Source organism: Vitis riparia, chromosome 3, assembly GCF_004353265.1.
Source record: "Vitis riparia cultivar Riparia Gloire de Montpellier isolate 1030 chromosome 3, EGFV_Vit.rip_1.0, whole genome shotgun sequence".
Lineage (NCBI taxonomy): Eukaryota > Viridiplantae > Streptophyta > Magnoliopsida > Vitales > Vitaceae > Vitis > Vitis riparia.
The window spans coordinates 3875617-3895979 of NC_048433.1; the positions used below are offsets into that span (position 1 = coordinate 3875617).

At 33.3% G+C, this 20363-nt stretch overlaps 4 protein-coding genes across 4 annotated transcripts; 3 read left to right on the forward strand and 1 right to left on the reverse strand.

Annotated features, from left to right (window-relative positions):
- Window positions 1-832: 832 nt before the first annotated feature.
- On the reverse strand, window positions 833-5949 carry LOC117911470 (light-inducible protein CPRF3-like). Its single transcript, XM_034825865.1, has 9 exons — window positions 5858-5949; window positions 4193-4302; window positions 3929-4021; window positions 3744-3830; window positions 3037-3085; window positions 2842-2963; window positions 2158-2235; window positions 1836-1961; window positions 833-1281 (listed from the first exon to the last, which is right to left on the reverse strand). Exons 2-9 carry the CDS (start codon window positions 4292-4294, stop codon window positions 1093-1095), a joined length of 846 nt encoding a protein of 281 aa, XP_034681756.1. The 5' UTR covers window positions 4295-4302; window positions 5858-5949; the 3' UTR covers window positions 833-1092.
- A 1570-nt stretch (window positions 5950-7519) lies between these two features.
- LOC117911442 (deSI-like protein At4g17486) lies at window positions 7520-11428 on the forward strand. Its single transcript, XM_034825820.1, has 4 exons — window positions 7520-7699; window positions 9469-9726; window positions 10383-10670; window positions 10909-11428. The coding sequence occupies exons 1-4, from the start codon at window positions 7648-7650 to the stop codon at window positions 11151-11153; spliced, it is 843 nt and encodes a 280-aa protein (XP_034681711.1). The 5' UTR covers window positions 7520-7647; the 3' UTR covers window positions 11154-11428.
- Window positions 11429-12759: 1331 nt separating this feature from the next.
- LOC117911616 (secreted RxLR effector protein 161-like) lies at window positions 12760-13206 on the forward strand. Its single transcript, XM_034826018.1, has one exon. The coding sequence runs from the start codon at window positions 12760-12762 to the stop codon at window positions 13204-13206; it is 447 nt and encodes a 148-aa protein (XP_034681909.1).
- Window positions 13207-15873: 2667 nt separating this feature from the next.
- On the forward strand, window positions 15874-19147 carry LOC117909875 (probable NAD(P)H dehydrogenase (quinone) FQR1-like 2). The gene is made up of 2 exons (XM_034823925.1): window positions 15874-16654; window positions 18652-19147. Exons 1-2 carry the CDS (start codon window positions 16128-16130, stop codon window positions 18893-18895), a joined length of 771 nt encoding a protein of 256 aa, XP_034679816.1. The 5' UTR covers window positions 15874-16127; the 3' UTR covers window positions 18896-19147.
- The last annotated feature ends 1216 nt before the right edge of the window (window positions 19148-20363 follow it).

Here is a 20363-nt window from a genome sequence, read left to right on the forward strand (position 1 = left end):
GACAGATATGGAATCGGGCTCTACACATGAGGTGACTCATACTTTAGAATAAACAAAAAATAAATTCGTAAATGCAAATAACTTAATCATATCACCCTTTATTGTATGTTACCTTATATTCGTGCAACACCCCAATACAAATCTCACCCTGTCTTCACTTTCATCCTTATTTCATCCTATCGAATAATATGTGTCACCCTTTATTGTATGTTACCTTATATTCGTTGAACCTAAGCACATAGGTTAGGAGAGGATGAAATAAGATATGTATATGGTATGATATCATGCTATTGAATAGGAAATGCAAATCCTAAATACGGTTTTTAATGAGTTATGGTATTCTTAGATGTTAAATCTAATGAAAACAATATCCAATGAGATAAATTATATTATATTTATATTTAATTTATAAAATAAATATAAAATAAAAATTATATGTCATCTCAATATTTTCTATTTAAAAAGAATATGAAATTTCTCTTACATAGAATGGTATTCATTATTGAAATATTTGAACTTTATAAATAAATACATTTTATATTATTTTATTTAATATATAAAAATAATTAATATATATAATAATAATGATAATACATATATTAATATTTTATAAAGTATTTCTTTAGTTCTTTTTTAATCATAAATTTAATTTTATAATAAAAAAAATTATTTTACAAAATAAGTAATATAAAAAATAAATAAATTTATGATGTATGAGATATGTATGTTCTATATTTTACATTGGGATTAATATAGAAAGGATATAAAAAATATGATAATATATTGCATTACTTAGAATAGAATAAGAGAAATTGATTCGACCAATCAAATATAGCAACAATAAGAATATTATTGTCCTCTGTGCTTCCTTCTCTTGCAGATTTTAACTTTTGCATTATTGTACCACACATGTTCAAACACCAAGAATGGATATATACCTAAACAGAACTCTCCTATGAAATAATGAAAGCCATTAAGTAGAAACAATTGGGGGTTTTAACATTTTGGCCGAGAGAGGGAAAGATGGAAAACAAAAGGAAGCATTCTAGACTAGGAATGGTGACAGAGATATTAAGAGTTAGCCTCAAGGGTTTAATGTTCTGTATTCTGATTAGGAGATGTCGTATCCTCACTTGTAGTTTCTTCTTTCATGCTGATGGTGCTTTGAATTTCTGTGTCATTGCTGTTCCTTTTGTCATCAAGATATTGTTGAAAAACGTCAGGATACTTGACTTCAAGGTCGGAAATTGCACCTAGCCCATATGTCTGAATTAGCTCTTCCTGTTCCACCATTGAATGTTATTCATTTCAATAAAATCTAAAGTGAAAAACAAAAAACAAAAGTAAATATTGAACTGAAGTGCTACAATACAAGGACACATAGGAAGACGGTCAGGTGGAGAAATTTGAGACTCTTGTAATGTAGATACGTCCACATCAAGGAATGAACATAGTGTAGTATAAATAATCACCATGATCTTGGACCAAAGCGAAATACTTTTTTTTTTGTCTCTTATAAAGGAAATTTGCAAGCCTTTCAAACGGATGGTAGAAAATTATTCACAGAATAGCAGGGTTTGACAAACTGGAAGCAATATGTAGATATAACTCTAGTGTAAAACTAGTCTAGAGAATCATGATGGCCTTCCGCTTTTTTTATTTTTTGTTGGTTGCGAACAAGCATGAAGCTTGAGAATGTGAGAACATGAAATGTATTTGGATTCTGGAATTATATTATCATTAAGTCTTGAAAAGAAATGCATTAGTAGTTTTGAACAACATAAACCAGACAAAGCGGGGGGTGATATTAAAGAATAAGGGTTTAGATGGTGCACCGTTATTGACTTGTTTTCTCTTTCAAACTCCATACATTTCTCGGAAAGTCTCACTAACTTGTCACAGAGAATGGAAATGTCCGATTTTAATGTCCTTGCCACTGCCTGTAGTTTGTTACATTCTTCCTGGGAGAATACAAAATCCAACACCAAAATGTTATATAAAAATATAATTAAGTCAAATAAACTCAGAAGTTTGAACACAAAAATAGTAGTGATTCTCCTCATAAAACATGGAGGTGTTCTCACCAAACTTATCAATACTCTTTTAAAATCATTCTAAAAAGTCACCTGCAAAAACTCTTCTTAAATATGAACATACCTGCTTGCGTAATCTTGACCTCTTAGCTGACTCCCTATTAGCCTGCTTCTTTCTTTCCTTTCTCAATTCATCCTCATGCTGTTAAAAGAGTGTTGCAAGTCAAGAAAATAACCAAAAATAACAACTGTGTTAATGACAAAGTGTTGGAACTGAATATGAGGTAATCAGGAAAAGAATCAGTTTGCAGAGGTTCGTGAAATTGTGGGCAAGTTAAGCTGATAACATTAAGAATAGGTGTAGAAGGTTTCAAGCTCCAGAATTGAAACTATTGGCAGATATATAATGTCAGTCCTAGTTATGAAAGGAAAGCACTCTTAAAGATGAAAATTTCATGGTAAGACAAGGAAAGATGCGTTGATACCAAGATAAAAGAATGCAACAGAACAATTATAAAACAATTGCACCTCCAGGTTAACATGCGAAAGAATATGCATGACCAGAACAACAACTTTGAACAAGTTTGAGAAGAAAAATTTAAAAATAAATAACAAAGCCAAATCAAGTTTGGGAATTGATTAGTGCATTGGTCTATCCACATCGTGCTCTAACAGTTGTAAGCAACATAGTTTGGTAGAAATTCCTAAATCCAGCAGGTGACTTCAAACCAAAAAGAAATATAAAAGTGAAACTAAGATTAAATAACCTACTAATCAATCTGAGAAATAACTGCAACTCTTTTCATACCTGAATACAGTTTTCTTGCTTGACCTCTTGAGGTCTAACCATAGTTGCTGAAGCCTCTGGAAGTGTGACAGATGCATTGGGAGATACCTTCTGGGCTGTACCACTGTTATTTACACCTACTCCTGTGCAAGTTCTAGAAGTCATAACTAAGAAATTTCAATGAATGAAAGCAGAACAATGAAATTCAGCATATACCAGCTTCAATCATCTGGACAGAGGTCCGCTTCCTTGTTGGAGAAAATTCCTTGAAAAGAAATGTATGGCTAAATTAGTATAATCATCATGAAATCCCAATCACACATAATAGAGAAACAGAGTTGAGTGAATTCAGCAAACATGATTTGGCGTGCATAGCTTGGACAAACCAGTAGCCCAATGGAACCCTATCCTATGTTTGGTTCTTGGAAGATTTGAGAAAAAATGCATGGAGAAGAAAATAGAGAAAAACTAGAAGAGAAAAAAAATAGATTTGAACTTAATAAATTACTTTTATATTCTTCTTCAAATTCATTTTTCTTATTTTTCCTCTTCTACACGAAGATTAAATAATTTGAAAATATATAAGTATTTAACTCAATTTAATTATATTTCCTTTTCTTTCGGATTTTTCATGATAAAACAAATATGAGAAAATCATTTTCCTTGATATATTTTTTTCCTTTTCTTGGTACTTTTAATGAAATCAAACGTAGCATGTCATTTAAGGAGTTCTTACTTTGTTAGCATTGTGTGATACACAACTGTTTTCCATATGAAGACTGGTATCTACTATCTTTATGACTCTAAAACCATTAATGCTGAGGAGAAAAATTCTTCAGAACATTTATATGAAATGTCCTTATAATTGGAAAAATTAAAAAATAAAGCAACCTGTATAGGAGACAACAAGAGTTTAGGATTACCCCAGCTACGGAAGGATAAGCATTAGGAGCTGTGTGATATGAAGCAGGGTACCAAATTGCATTCCCCTCTATTGGCACAAAACAATGCTATAAAAACCACCAAGAAAAGCAAATAAAACATTTATCATTCCCATGATGTCAAGCAAACAATCACTACATAATCTCACAAATCTCTAAACAATCACCTGATTTCCCCAGAAATAGGGATGAGGAGCTGGAGAAGAGGTAACAGGTGAAGGGAAAATGGGGGATCTGGTAGCTCCAGCATGACGGTATACCTGTTCAAGAGTGAGTTGTAAGCTAGACAGATTATTTCATGTGGTACTTCATCAGCAATAGATGAAGCAAAATGCCCCTGACCACCCCCCCACCCCAAGGTTGTGAATGTGTAGTTGGTGTACTGAAATAATAAAGTACATTAGTAAAACTGACTAAGAAAGTGAGAGAACCTGAATTGTGACGCTTGGTTCCGAAGACTTGGGCACATAGTCATCCTCAATTTCCATTGTTTTCCCAGACTTAGCAGGTGTATTAACTTCCACAGTCTTCATTTCGAATGCTGAATAAAATATGCTGTACACCTTTAATAATTAGAAGATCAATTAATATGCACAGAATCTAACCACAAAACGACAATGGTATTAACAATAATTTATGTAAGAAACATTTCCTCATCACAGTCAGTGATCACCTAACTAACAATAGAACATTCATCAGTTTTCAACTAAAGGAACTCCGAACTCATAATTTTGCATGGCTGAAACATTCAAATATCAAGACTGATCAAAAGAAAAAGATTCAAAATATGAGTCTATTTCAATCCTTTCAAGCATAATTTTCAGGAAAAGTATCGCCCTTCTTAAAGGCGATCCAACACCTGGAAGCATCTCCTTTTCAAATACTTGCATCTAATGTCCACAAACATCATCTGAGAAAAATGTCCCAAAATAGCGGGAGGTTAAACTTGTATTCATACATGTTTAACATATGTATGATTCACTGGAGGAGAATTTAAGAACAATATTGTCACATTCTTGATTTCCAGGTCAGGAAAATGCTACATCTTTCTCTAGGTAACTTGTACACTAAAAAACCTATATGGTTAGGCCGTGTTTGAGTTGGTTTTTGGAAGCTAAAAGTACTTTCTAGAGTCCAATAAGACCTTTTCTATGTGTTTAAGTAGATTTATTAAAAGAGCTTCCAACTTGAAACAAAACATATCATAAGAAGGACAATGTTGCTTCTTGTGATAGCCTAAGAGGCCATCTAAATCAGTTTGATATTTTTCCTATATTGCAATTCCTAAAAAAAAAAAGAGAGGTCCCAGGTATTGTCTATTAGTAAAATAAAGACGAACTTACAATCACAAATTTATCAGTCTGCACCCCAGTGCCATATACTATAAAGGCCACGTTGGGTTTATGTGTTTTGATTGTTTTTTTAGAATGGGAATAGGAATAAAAAATTAATCAGAGTGGAAACCAAATACCACTCTCCCTAAGATTTTGATTCCTTTCTTTTATAGGGCATTACTTCAATTCACATCTTATTTCCATTCCTTTTTTGCACGAGCCAAACACAATCTAAAAATAGATTCAAATTTAGAAAGAGAGGTCAACCCAAACCAAACTAAAACATAAACATGAATCTCACAAACAAGAACGCAACATAGTTTTATTCATCGGAAGCCGATCAATAAATTCCCCAGATTAATCAAAATTGCTCTCGTATGATTTCTTGAACTTCCGTTAATACATCAAAACCCTAGGCTGATATAGATAGAATGTGCCATCCAAAATCCCTACGATGGATGGATCATGTCAAAATCAAAGCCCTAAAAACCTTCTACAATCGAAACACATGAATTTTTCGCCGGAGCCATAATATACCCAAAAAAAAAAAAAAAATTCCACCTAAAAATTTTCCTGAAGTTCTATGCAAAGTAGAAATAACAGATTAGCAACTTCAGAGACCTTTCAAAAATTTCCCAAAAACAGCAACTAAAATAAAGTCTAAAACAACAAACCTACAACCAAAGAAAACCAGGGAAAAAAAATAGATATATGATTCTATACACATAGGCTAATTCAAAACGAAGAAGAATTCAAGCATACCTAAAAATACAGAGAAAGAGACCGAGAGCGAGAGCGAGAGTTGGTCGTGGTTGATGGAGGCAAAAGCAATTTGAAGTTGAGGTTCAAGCGGAGAGCGGGAGTTAGTTATTGTTACGATTCCGAAACGGATATGACCCCTCTTTTTTTCTTTGTCCTTTCTTAGCCGTAGGATCCGCCCGATACGGTATATAAACAGTTTACAACCGTTGGATTGTAATTGGCACGCTTAAAGAATAACGATGTGGGACAACATAAATAGTAACTACTTAATTAGTACAAGTAGGACAGTTCCCAACTTATCAGAACCATTGGTTTTTCTAGATATAACGTTTCTTTTACCTTATTTTATTTATTTATTATTTATTATTTTCTATTTTTAAAAATAGACAAAATTACTTTTATACTAGACCACCGCCCATACCATGTCTGGTTCAGTGGTTCCCACCTTTCTTTTTTTTTTCCTTACTTTTTTTTTCTACTTTTTCAAAAGTTTTTTTTTTTAACCCCTAAATCACCTCTAAATTCATCCTCAATGTTTCATATATTTTTAAAATAAATATTTCTCAAAACTCACATGAAACAATAAATCCTAAATCCTAGATATATTCATGGAAAAAAAATCTAATAGAATTTTTTTTTGGATATGGTATTTTAGGTATATTGAAAATAATTAGATTTGGATATGTAGAGAAATTTATTAATATCATAAATTTTTTAAAGTTATTATTTTTTTTATGTAAAATTTAATATTTTTTATACAGGAAGACATTATAGTTCTTTTTTTTTTTTTGGGAAAAATATAAAAATTTAAATTGTGTTTGAGAAATTATTTTTTATTTCTTATTTTTTAAAAATCATGAACAAAAATTTAAAAATAAATTTATAAAAAATAAGAAACAAAATTACGGTCTCGTTTATATTTACTTTTCTTTTTTAGAAAAAGAAAGTAATAATAATTTCACTTATCTTATGTTCTTAAAAATTATTTTAGAAAATTTTAAGATAAAAAAAATTAATACCTCATTTTTAAATGGAATAGTAAACGTATCTAAACAAATAAGTGTTAAAAATGTTTTTTTATTTATATGAAAAGAGACTATTAATTCATATGTTTCCTAGATAAGGTCCAAGGAAGAAGTCTTAAAAAGGGACAAAATAACAATCCAAAATTGAAAAAAAAAAAAAAAAAAAAACTTACCCCAAAGTATTCTAAAACCCAATTAGGAAAGGTCTAAGGTCTATAGCTGTACAATTTTATTTTATTTTTTAAATATTTTTGGTAGTGTTTTCTTTAGGCTTATGTGGGTAATCGTGATTGGCTGTTCCCAAAAAAATAAATATTGTAATCTCATCATATCTCTGCAGATTCCAAGGGGAACTTCACCAAAGATCTAAGCAGAAAAGAGGGAAGCATGGATCCATGCTTTTGTTACACTATGCAAATACAGACAAATTTTATAATTAAATAAAAATAAAATTATTATATTTTTATAGGAATTGTTGTTGCCAAGGCAAAGATGAAACGATGTCGTTTAATCTTTACTTGGAAGATTCACTGTTTCTTTCAGAGCTGGTCTAAAAGAAAGTCAATAATGTCTTCACCTATGGGGCCTCAAGCTTCATTTTTTTCTTTTCTTTTTCTTTTTGTTCTGTTTCTTTTCTAGTTGTCCTTTAAAAGAATAGTGTCTCAGTTCTACAGCTTTCATCTTTGTCAGAAAACAATGTGTGTGTTTCGGTCATGTAGACTACATTTTCAGGTGCTATCTCTGCTCTGAAAATGGTGGTTTTGCATGTTGGTGAAGACATTCCCTTCGCATTTTAATGGGTGTCCCCTCCAACAAGGTAACCGGGTCTCTCTAATTTTCAGTCGTCTATAATGGGTCTGTGTTAGTTCTCTGGTTTGTGTTATTTTTGATTAATTTCTATGCCTATTTTCTTTGTTAATATTATCTTCTTTATGTTTGGGTAGGATCAGTGGCTACCTTTCCATTCTTTAGCCATTTTATTTTTGGGTTTTCTCATGAAATTGTTCTGCTTTCTTCAAAGATCACATTAACTTTTTCTTGTTCCTTGAAAATGTGTTGGGTGTCCACTTGCTCATCCTCCTTATGGGTTTTTAATTTTATCTGTTCTTCAATTTATTGTGTGCAGTAAGAATATCTGTCTCCACTTTTTCCTTCTCTGTTCCTAACATACTGCTTGGAAGTCCATTCATTATTTCCTTTGGAAAAGCAAACATTTGAAGTTTTCATTTTGGGAAAATATCTGAGGATGTAACATGGTAGGCTTTGAATTTCTTCATGTCTGGGCTTTGTTTGGCTACTTAGAAGAAGTAGATGTTGAAGGTCTTATTGGACAATCCCTAATAGCAGTTGTTGGCACAACACTAGAAGATAGTCATTTTGATAATAAGAAGTCTGCACTTCTTTGAAATGATGGAAAATGGCATGCCAAATGGGATGTAAATACATGCTTCATTCAGCCCATGTCTTGTATATTTTGCAACCTAAATAACCAGCAGCATCATTTATCAGAGTGAACACATTTCTTTTCTGGACTTTGTTGGCTGAAATTGTCAAAATCTTAACTCATGTGGTGGTGCATAAAGATTTGTAATTGCTAATTGTTGATGTTCCACATTTTGTGATTATTCTCAAATTTGTGGAGCAACAAGTTTTCAATTAGGGTCGATTCGATTTCCGAGCTGTAATGCTTGTTTAAGATTTCTCTTCTTTTGTTTTGCTCTGCAGACCCAATATCCAAAACTAAGGATATTTCAGTCTTAAATATGCATTTTGGTAAAACAATTCATGCTAGGGATAAGGTTAGGATTGACAGTTGAATCCCAAGTGGACGACTCTTAAGATGGAGGTCATGTTTGGTTCCTAGAAAATTTGAGGGAAAGAAAATGGAGAGGAAAAATATGAGGAAAAGAAAAAGGCAATGAAAACTTATAATTTTTTTTTCCTATTTGGATGTCTATGGAAAAGTTGAGTGAGGGAAAGAAAATTAAATTGTTGAGCAATGCACCTTTCCCAAACTTTCCTCACTTTTATCTAAAGAAAACGGGGAAGAAAATATTTTAGCATTTTCCTCCCTCTTTCCCTTATTATTTTTTTTCTTACTTTTTTCCATGACATCCAAACATGAGAAAATCATTATTCTTAGCATTTTTTTCTTTCTTTAGTACTTTCCAAAACCAAATATAGCCATATGATTTTTAAAATCAGGTCTTACCAATAAACTTTCAGTCTTCAAATATGCATATTGGCAAAACAATTCATATTAAAGATAACGTTTGGCTTCAAAATGGAAACAAAGTGGATGGTATGATTCATTTAAGATGTATGATTTTCTAAATCAGGTCTTACCCATTGGGAGGATGAATTTATTCACTATCTTGCCTAGAAACCATGGAAGCTGGTGTGCAAAAATTGCCTATGAACAAATTAAATGTTACTTCTTTACACTGAAATGTTTCATACTATTTTGTATGTGTACTAACTAATACATGGCTCTCTGACATTTTTTAGAAATTTGATTATAGTCATTTATTACTCTGGTTACTTTTATGTGAAATCATCAATATTTTATCTTTCTGTATTTCACAGGTTGGCACCGGGCATTGATTAGTTCCAGGTTGCAGCCTCGAGGAAACATGAAATCGGGATCAAAGAAGCAATGGAACTCCATAGTACCTTTTCGGTTGAGGGGCAAATCAGCCACTCGCTTTTGCATGTACCCCAAAGTAAAGTCAGCTGGCCGTAGCCCGGGAAATACACCAGTTTATCTAAATGTGTATGACTTGACAGCCATCAATGGCTATGTCTACTGGGCAGGCCTCGGTGTCTTCCACTCTGGTGTGGAAGGTCAGCTGCCCTCTCTATTTTGATGCTTCTGCTTCATCTTTGAATGTATAGAAATTACCTTAGTAATAGCCTACCATAACATGTCTAGACGATTATTACACTGTTGATGTGTAACTGTTCTAATCACGTTTCTCCACACCCATTTATTTTCATTTGAAAGAACATATTACAATAACAAAATCAAACATATAAGGTTTATGATTTAATTGAAATGGTGGCACTATAAGGAGTAAAATGTCTCCATATAGCTTTTGCAATCATTTTTCATATGTTATCATATAAAACCTATATTGGTATTATTTTTTCTCAAATTTATTTTGGTTGTCAAGTCTTTTTGTTGGTTAGTGAATGGATTAGGCATGCCTCATTTTAGCATGTGTAGATAAATGAATTACAAAATACATATGGCTCTAATAGAATCACCTCAAGTAGTTGAGATGAAGGCTCTGTGAATTAGTTGAGATTTACATGTATAGATGCAGGATGCTACCCCATACATATATTAAATACAGACATCGACTATCTGCAAGACTGTGACGGTTAGGACACTGTCTAGGTTTAGATGTGAAGGCAGTTTTTTATTTTGGCAATTTTACTTTGTCTTTTTTAATCTCTATGTTGGAATAGATATCTGATTTGCATGTGCATATTGACAGTTCATGGTGTAGAGTATGCCTTTGGAGCCCATGACTACCCAACAAGTGGTGTCTTTGAGGTTGAACCCCGGCAATGTCCTGGCTTCAAGTTTAGGAAGGCGATTTTCATGGGCACTACATGCTTGGACCCTGGTCAGTTTAGAGAGTTCATGGAGCGTTACTCGGCGAATTACAATGGGGATACATATCACTTGATTATTAAGAACTGCAACCATTTTTGTGAGGATATCTGTTACAAGCTGACTGGGAACCGAATTCCAAAATGGGTCAATCGACTAGCAAGAATAGGTATTTTGCACAGCACCTTTACTGATCTCACACCATCTATTACTTTGACATTAACTTGAGCCTCAATTATAAGTTGGTTTTGGTGATTGTTAAACAAACTATCCTTTGCCATATGCCTAAAAGTGCCTTGCTTCTACAAAACACCCAGCTGTGACCATTGAGGCTTGTCGCTTTCTTATATTCTTCATGTACCCATATTTCATGTTCCATTCATCTTTCTCTTTTCCTTTCCTTGTAGGTTCACTCTGCAACTGCATACTCCCTCAGGCCCTTAAGGCTTCTGCGGTGCGACACAAGCCCAATTTCCAAAACTACGAAATTGAAAAGAAGAAGCTGAGAACTGCCTTTAGTTGCTTGTCATCAATCTCAATGCATCAGAAGGAAGTATCGTTATCTTCATTATTTCTGCACTCTCACTACAAAGGCTGCCTACCGCCATGGGAGTTGAAAACATCAAAAAACAGCAGATTGAAAGAAGGGTAAGAAGACATCCATTAAGCAGTCTTCGCCGTGTTGATGCTTTTCATAATTTCATGAACCTCTTGGCTCTAAGAGGGCAAAACCTGGGCAAGGTTGCTATTTTGCGTGTTAATGCAGAAAGCTTTTGAACTTCCATTTTACCTTTTCCTCTGTGCTGTACTATGTTTTTGGATTGGTGATTGTGGATTTGCTAGATTTATATTGTAATGTCATTGATCTTGATATGCTAAAGTTACATTTTCATAGCAGAAGAAATGGATGGCTGCATTCTTCTCAAACCATCTTTGACCTATAAAGGTTTTTATTTTTATTTTTTAGTGGTCTGAATATTCTCTGCTTATGTATTTCAAACCCTGCAAACCCAGTTGAAGAGTACTCTCTCGAGCCCCCTGATGTACTACGTATCAATGTAGGCAAATTTTTGGGAGGGGACAAATAGGTTTAGTGGAAGTTGGAGCCACAACTTGTGGAGGTAGTTTAAGAATGTAGGAAGAGTGTAAATAATTTTTATTTTTATTTTATTTTATTCTATTAGTGTTATATTTTTGGGAAGAGTCCTATTGGGAATTATTTTTATTTTATTTTATTTTATTCTATTAGTGTTATATTTTTGGGAAGAGTCTTATTGAGATTGTGCTAGTAGAGTCTCATTCCTTTTATAAGTAGAATCTCCTTCCACTTTGAGTCTTGTTCTGATTACAAGTAGATTCCCATTGGGACTGTGTTAGTGGCCTATAAAAGCAAGTCACCCTTCACTCTCTATATATAAATACCAATTTTTCAGAGAGTTTTTCAGGAAGTATTTTAATACATCTATTTGGAGGATTTTTTTCAAAACTCGAGTTGTACGCATCTCGCTTATAGAGTGCACCCAAGGCGAGATCTAGCTATTGAATCCCGGAGGTAGACCACTATTACCCTAGTGCACCGAGTTCGTCTTTGAGGAGGGTGGATCTATTTCAAGGATAGTGTTTGTCATGCCTCAGTCAATAAATTTTTCTTCTTATTAATTATGTTCTTTATTTGTCTTTTGGGCTAGTCATTTGTTTCCATACTCTTAAATCCAACAATCTTGAAATAAATCCAAATGGAAGCTTCTCTAGTTCACACCCGTCCTGACACCTCTAAAATTGATCATTTCAATGGGACATTCTTTAAGAGATGGTAGAAAAGAGTTTTCTCTACAATTGATGTAGTGAACTTGGGACACATTTTGATTGACCCAAAACCAAAAGATGGTTCTCATCTATTACTAACCTGGGAAACTAGAAATAAACAAATTAGGCATGCTATTCTGAGTACCTTTTCTAATGAACTTTTTAATATTTATTGTCAATTTAAGGTTGCAAAAGAAATTTGGGGTGCAATGTTGGTAAGTTCAGAAGTACCCTTTAATTTGTGGGGGGAAGCTATCCTATCTGCATGTCATATTCAAAATATAATACCTTCCAAGAAATTCCTAGGTTTTAAGTTTGAAATGAAAGACCTAGGAGAGACAGAGGTGATTCTAGGAATTAAAATAACTAGAACACCTAAAGGACTTAAACTTTCTCAAGAGCACTATGTTGAAAAGATCCTAAGGAAGTTTGAACACTTTAATTGTAAACCAATGTCAACTCCTTATGATCCTAACTCACAGCTGAAGAAAAATAGAGAACATAGTATTGCCCAAATAGAGTATGCTCATATCATAAGGAGCCTAATGTACTTAATGAACTGTACCAGACCTGACATTGCTTATGCAGTAGGTAGATTGAGTTGGTACACCCAAAATCCTAATCGGGATCATTGGACTACTGTTCGTAGAGTCCTTAAGTATTTGAGAGGCACCATTAATTATGGTGTGTGCTTTAGTGGATTTCCAAGTGTGCTTGAAGGATTTAGTGATGCAAATTACATCTTGGATTCAGATGAGATGAAATCCACTAGTGGATATGTTTTCATCCTTAGTGGAGGTGCAGTTTCTTGGAAGTCTGCCAAGCAAACTTGCATTACTCGATCTACTATGGATGATGAGTTTATTGCCTTAGAAAAGATAAGTTCTGAGGCTGAGTGACTTAGAAACCTTTTAGCATATCCCTTTATGGACAAGACTAGCCCCGTCTGTGTCTATGTGTTGTGATAGTCAAACTACAATTGCTAAGGCTAAGAGAAAAATATTTAATGGGAAGAACAAACATATACGCCTAAGGCACAATATTGTGTGGCAGCTGCTTGAAACAGGGGTTTCATCCTTAGAATTTGTGAGGTTAGAGTTTAATTTGACCGATCCTTTTACCAAACCACAACCTATTAGAATGGAAATTCCATGAAATATGTTCATATGGGTAATAACAAATCACTTGTTGACTTGAGGTGTTCTATCAACTCTAATTGTATGAGAGTTTATCCCTTAATGAATACCATATTCTACATTGATTAAGGTTGAGTGTTTACTCTTAATGAATACCATATTCCTTATGGATGATATGTTTAAATACATAACATACTTGATGGATTCACCAATATGAGAGTGGAGGTGGGGCCGCTTCCTATGAGAATTTAGACAAGTTCTCTAAAGCTCTCATGAATATCTAGGCATGGCGCATGACTTATTTGTGTCAACCCGTTTTGTACAATTTGTAGTGAAGTTGAGAAAACCAATGTGGATAAAAGTCTCTTCAGCTATTAATCATGCCTTAGCCGATAAGTTTTTCTTTTTATTAATTCTTTACTTTGTTTGTGTCTTTTGGGCTAGTAATTTGTTTTCATACCCTCAAATCCAACAAAGAATTGGGAGTTGGTTTAGGTACATGCCTTGCACAATGCTTTTAGAATCAAACCACTAAGATCATCAACCGGTCCCCTCTCTGGTTTGATTCTCATCTTTGGCCAGTTTATAGCTTAAGCTGGAGAAGAACCATTTGACCCGACGGTTAAATGGTACACCGCATGAAACAATGATGGATAAGACACAAAAATCTTGTTCTTTTTAAGGAAATTCAAGTCCTTAGTAGTTTTACAACTTGAAAAACCAATGTAACATACTTTTCTTAACTTGTCACCTTTAAGATATAACAACCCAATTCATTGGTTGAATAATTCATATAAATATGCACAAATGGTAGGATTCAAAACTTTACAAGATAATACTTTTTTTTTTAGGAAAAAAAGGGAAAAAATGAATAATAAATATATATGGTGTGTGTAGTACCACTCAGGATCATTCCGGGTGATATTTGGACAAAAACATTTGGGTATAAAACAACTACCGGATTAACATTATCGAATAATGGGGTTCAGGGACGAACCACTAGGAGCATCGATACACGACGAGGGGTCATTTGGCACCCAAGAATCAAATAACTCACAAAAAACCTTAATGAAAGTCTTAACACCTCAAAACTTGGCAAAAGTACAAACCTTGAAGAAGTGCTTATACAAATTAGGAGGTATGAGGGTTCATAAGTTGAAAAGACAATACCAATAAAATGCTTCCCAATGAAACACCACTTGTCGCTTGACACGTGCCACCTTGACTAATAGCAAGCCTAGTGAAGTTTCCCAAGTTTGATTTGACACAAGTTCCTTCACAAGGAAAAAGCAAACTACATGTCCACCAATCAACATCTAGAGAAAAACTATATAAAGGCTAATGATATGCAAGCGAGAGAAGGGTAGAGGAAAAAAGGAAGAGGAATATCAAGCTTGAAGATTGGATAAGTGTGTTTATATTTCTAATTCTTATCATTTTTCATTCGTAACCATAAATTAAATTGTTCATCATGTCATCTTTAATCACCATAACTTTTATCTATGACTATAAAATACAATCATAATTTTTTTAAAAAAAAAAAACATAAAGAATATGAAAAATTTGCCACAAAGGTTGGTAAAAAATTAAAAATAAATAAAAATGCTTTAACAAAGTCTTATTACAAGTTCTTGTCACCTAATATTGTATCTTCCTTTCACAAAGGAAACTTAGATTCTAAGAGTTACTTATAAAATTGTTTAAGCAACATGAAAAATCCGTAGAGCATGTCCTCATCCATGGTAGTTGGTCTCCTAATCTTTGATATGTAGAGTTCTCCCTATTTTGTTTGCTTTGGGTTTTTCTCCATCGTTGTAGTTGGTTTTATTACGTTTATTTTGTATCATTAAAAAAAATATTTATTTTTGAGGTTTTATTTTTATTTACAAATACTAAAATTCAAATATGGATAATAGACTAGCATCACAATGAAATACGTCAGAAATAAGTAATCTCTATTTTGACTTGTTTGATTCATATAAAGTAAATATTAAACGAGATTCAATGAGATGAGAATTTTTAATTTCCTAAATTTTTTAAAATAATTATTTTTTAAAAATATATTTTATAAATAAGTAAAAGTATCATAAATTTTTTTATTATTTTATGCATTAAAAATAAAAAATAAAATTATTTGATACATAATTGAGATAGGATAAGACAATACCTTAACCCGCCGCAACCTATCCCGTATTTAAAAAGAAAAAATTCAAATCACTCTCATCTCGTTTATTTTAATTTCAAAATAAAAACTCTTTCCGTAGTCACAAGTCTCATAACTAATATTGAGGGGAGAGCAAAACGGTGCGTTTTGAACCAAGTAAACAGCGTGTCAAACACGTCGTTTTTCATTTTATTGCAAGTACCATCAAACGACGACGTTTCAATCATTTCTGTCCACGAACAAGAAAAAAAATGCTGCCAGCAAAGATCTGAGACAGCTCAGACCTTATGCAGAAATTAGGTCAACTCTGACCTCAGATTAACTCATTCACTAATACAAAATGATTTCATCTCGTACTCATCCTTACCATTGAATCAAACCATTTGATTCTCTAGCCGTGAATCCTGTGATATAGTATTCGAAACTCCATTCTCCTTGTACCGTTTCTTCACAAAAATCAAACAGTTTTGACAGATTTTGAAAATAAGGTCAGAATTAAACCGTTTAATTTGGTCTGACCATGGGTAAAGGAGGGGGCTGTGTCCTAAGCAAGAAGAGAATGCCACTGTCCGTATCCGACGATCCTCCCAACGAGGACACGGATATCCCTGTTCCGCTTCTGGACAACGCTATTCCAGAAGCTGGTGACCTCAGTTCGCCTTCGAAATTGAGAATCTTCATCGTTTTCTACTCCATGTACGGACACGTGGAGATTTTGGCGAGGAGAATTAAGGCGGGAGTGGATAGCATTGACGGGGTTGAAGGGGTTCTTTTCAGGATCCCAGAAACGATGCCGCCGGAGGTTTTGGAGCAGATGAAGGTGCCGCAGAAGGCCGACGACGTGCCGGTGATGTCCGAGGCCGCGGAGCTGGTGGAGGCTGACGGACTGCTGTTTGGTTTTCCGACCAGATACGGCTCTATGGCGGCGCAGATGAAGGCGTTTTTCGATTCCACGGGGCAGCTGTGGAGGGAACAGAAGCTCGCCGGCGTTCCCGCCGGATTCTTCGTGAGCACCGGAACACAGGGTGGCGGCCAAGAGACTACAGCGTAAGTGTTTGTCCCAGTTTCTCTTGGGATTTTCTTGAGAATTTCAACTTTTTCTGTGGTGCTATGCGGAAAAAATCACAATTGCATGGATTTCTGCACCATGAATTAACTACTGTCTTGATACATTGACATTGAATAGGCTTTCCATTGAATTGGACATAGACACAATTCGGGTAAAGATTTAGGCAAATATATACTAGATCATCATTTCAAGTAGGCATTAGTATTTAAGATCATGAAATTTTTCTGTAAACTTCACATAGGTATTTTGTATTAGCCAATTTTACAAGTTAGATTGAATGCTTAATGAATTAGCAGCGGATTGATAGTTAGGATAATGTGGTTGTGATTTTCTTCCAAACAGGATAAATTGGGGTTGTCTATCCATGAGTGGAAAACCATTGGAGAAAACATTACTTGATATGAAAGTTATCGATCCACCATAAGCATATCTAGTTGCTTGGATTGAAAGTTATTTGAGCGAACCGAGAGTGAGTGTGATGTTTGCATATTTTTTAGAATGGATGGAGATGTATATTTAGTTATTAGTGTCAATCTAGGGCTTTGGAAACCCGGAGGAAGAACCTGCTCAATATGAAAATGTTTTATTGTTTATTCAAATGCAGGAGTTTCGAAATTTTCGGAATACCTAGAATAGTTTGGCTTTTGATTTGCTTGTTTATCACTACAAGTGTTGGGGAAAAGATCATGTATTTTTACTTGATATCGGTTTGTTGGGTTGTGTGTGTGCCCACATGAGGGAGAGATTAGAGAGCCAATGATGATGTTGATGATGAAAGAATAACCTATGGCTTTTACAACCTCTTGAGGGTGTGAAAGTAGTATGTGCAGTCCCACCATGTATATCCAGAACTCTGTATGGGATTTTATCAAGTAGTAGTGGGTCTTGTTAATATTTCGAGTAAGCTGTATTTTCTCAGAAAAAGTAATCATATGTTGGCATCATTGTTGAGCCATTTGATCTTCTTTATCATTCTCACAAAAAGTATGAGTCTAGGAGCTGAGAATGAATTATTTTGCATCTCATTGATCTCAATAATTCAGATTCACAAATTGTTCCTAGAGATATTGGGAATAATTCAAAGAATGACTTAAGCATAAGAAAGGAAAAGCATATTAAGAAAATAAGAAGCATATTTTTTTCACTCTATAATTTCTTTTTAGGATAAATCAGGAATGATATTGCTAATGAATTTGAGAAATATTAAATTGTATTTTGTTTGTGGCTTTGTACACTAGATAAAGGTTGGGAAATTTCGTCACGATGGTTGGGTGAGAAACAAGCAAGTTATCAGTTACCATGTGATGGGATGTGAACAAAGGAAACACCTTTTTCTGGTTTTTGGTCTGCAGTTTTGAATAAGATAGGCACTCCTGCTGGAATGCTGTTCAGGGAGAGATTTCGGAAGTTGATTGCCCTCACCTTACTTGAGCACCATGTATGATATTCCCATCTTAACAAACCTGCATATATTATAGCTTCCTTGTCCTGCTGCTCCATGTGTCCTGCAATAGCAGCAATTATCAGGATTTTAAACATCATATGATCCCAAAGTATGGATTCTACATTTTCTGATCAATAAATTTCCAGAAATGAGTAGCACCTCCATAAATTTGTAGTGTAATCAGTCTTTTTTGATCTTGCTTTCAACTGGAGGTACCAACCATCAACTACCAACTACGTTCCTCTTTAACATCTGTGAAAGATGTTTAAGATGTTGCGTATTCCATATTCGTCATTGTTTCCTCAAAAACACATTTTCTTGAGTTCAGCCTCAGAATATGAACTTCCTTTATTTCATATAGATTCTGTTGTATAAAATTTGATGTATGAATAATAATATATAAAATAAAAAGATGGAAGTCATAATTTGATTTTGAGATTACTTGTTTCTCATCATTTGGAGATCGGGATATTTTATCTTTTTAGTCATAAGTCACTAATCCATGGATTATGTAATGTTTAATTGTTGCAGCTGGACAGCAATCACCCAGTTAGCTCACCATGGGATGCTCTATGTTCCCATTGGGTACACATTTGGAGCTGGGATGTTCAAGATGGACTCCATTAGAGGGGGGTCTCCATATGGTGCAGGTGTTTTTTCAGGAGATGGGACTAGGGAACCAAGTGAGACAGAGCTAGCACTTGCAGAGCATCAAGGCAAGTACATGGCTGCAATAGTCAAGAGGTTTGGCCGGCCTCGAACCCTTGAACCGTAATTCCCATGCACAGTCTAAATTAGCATTGCTAAACTGGTTTGAACACATTTTTACTTGTCTTTGTAATGGTCTTCAGATATCATGTTTTAGTAGGTTTGAGATGTCTGGGGTCCCTATCTTTTTTCATTTTTTTTTCCATTCATACTGGTTTCTGCCACCCCATTGTTTGTCCCAAATGTTGTATATGATTTTGATATTCTTCTATTTGATTGAATCAACCTTAATAAAATTGTGGGTTATTCTTTTGGTACTTGTTTTGATATCATGATTCTTTTAAACTCGAGGTCTTCCATTCGGGGGCTTTTGTTTTGGGGCTCATTACCTTTCATCATGGAATATGCATTTGGAAGGATACATGTAGGAGGTGTTTGTTTTTTTTACTTAATTTTAAATAAAGCCTAAAACTAAATAGTGTTTATATTGTTAGTATTAAGTTGTTTTTTTAAATATTTTATTTCTATTAAGTATTAAGAAATGAAAAAAAAATTAATAGATTATTTTTAGTGTTTAGAAATATTCAAATATTTTGGTTTTTTCTATTCAATTAAAATAAAAAAAAAAAGTAATAAATTAACAAGAAAATAAAAAATAAATTATCTGAAATTTAAAAGCAAATTGTTTTCAATAAAAAAAAATTTAAAAACAAGCAATTAGTTAACTCGGGAAAAAAATTTCTTCTGCTAATAAATAATAAACATTGGATGTAAAATTAAGAAATTTTCTTCTACTAATTAACGATAAACATCGAATGTAAAATAAAATCTAATTACAAATGTAGAACAATACCAAGAATCTATAACATATAAGAGGTCTCTTGATTGAATTTGTGAACATTTTGAAAACATTTAAAAAATTATTTTTCAAAATTAAAATGGGATATAATGATTGAAAACAACTTTAATTTTAAAAAAAATTGAAAATTATAAAAGTCATCTTAGTATTGTATTTGAAGTATCGCTCTCAATCATGTAAATATTATCTTATTTGAACCCTAAGATCCAAGACTCATAACTTTAAAATGCATTACAACTATAAAGGTCATATCAATATTGTATTTTATTAAACAAACTTTTGTTTTACAAAATATGGTAAAACAATTTTAAAAAGATTATTCTCAAATAACAGTTTTTTAAAATTGTTTTCAAAAATACTTTCCAAATAAAACTAGAAAACATAAAATATTTTTTAACAAAAAATATTCTAAAACTAATTTAAAAAAAAAAAAAAAGTTCTCTTCAAATTTTTATATTAAACTCGTTTTTTTCTTAAAAAAAAAAAATGAGCATAATGTAATTATAAAAAAAAATGGCGAAAAAGGGAAAAGAACTCATCTTTTCAAACAATTTTGCATTCAACGTTTTCCAAAGTACCCTACATTCGTGATCAATATACACATTGTGCACGACTAAGGAAACAATCTCATAAAGCCCAGCCTAATAGTTTTTCTGTGGTCGCAATTTAAAAACTA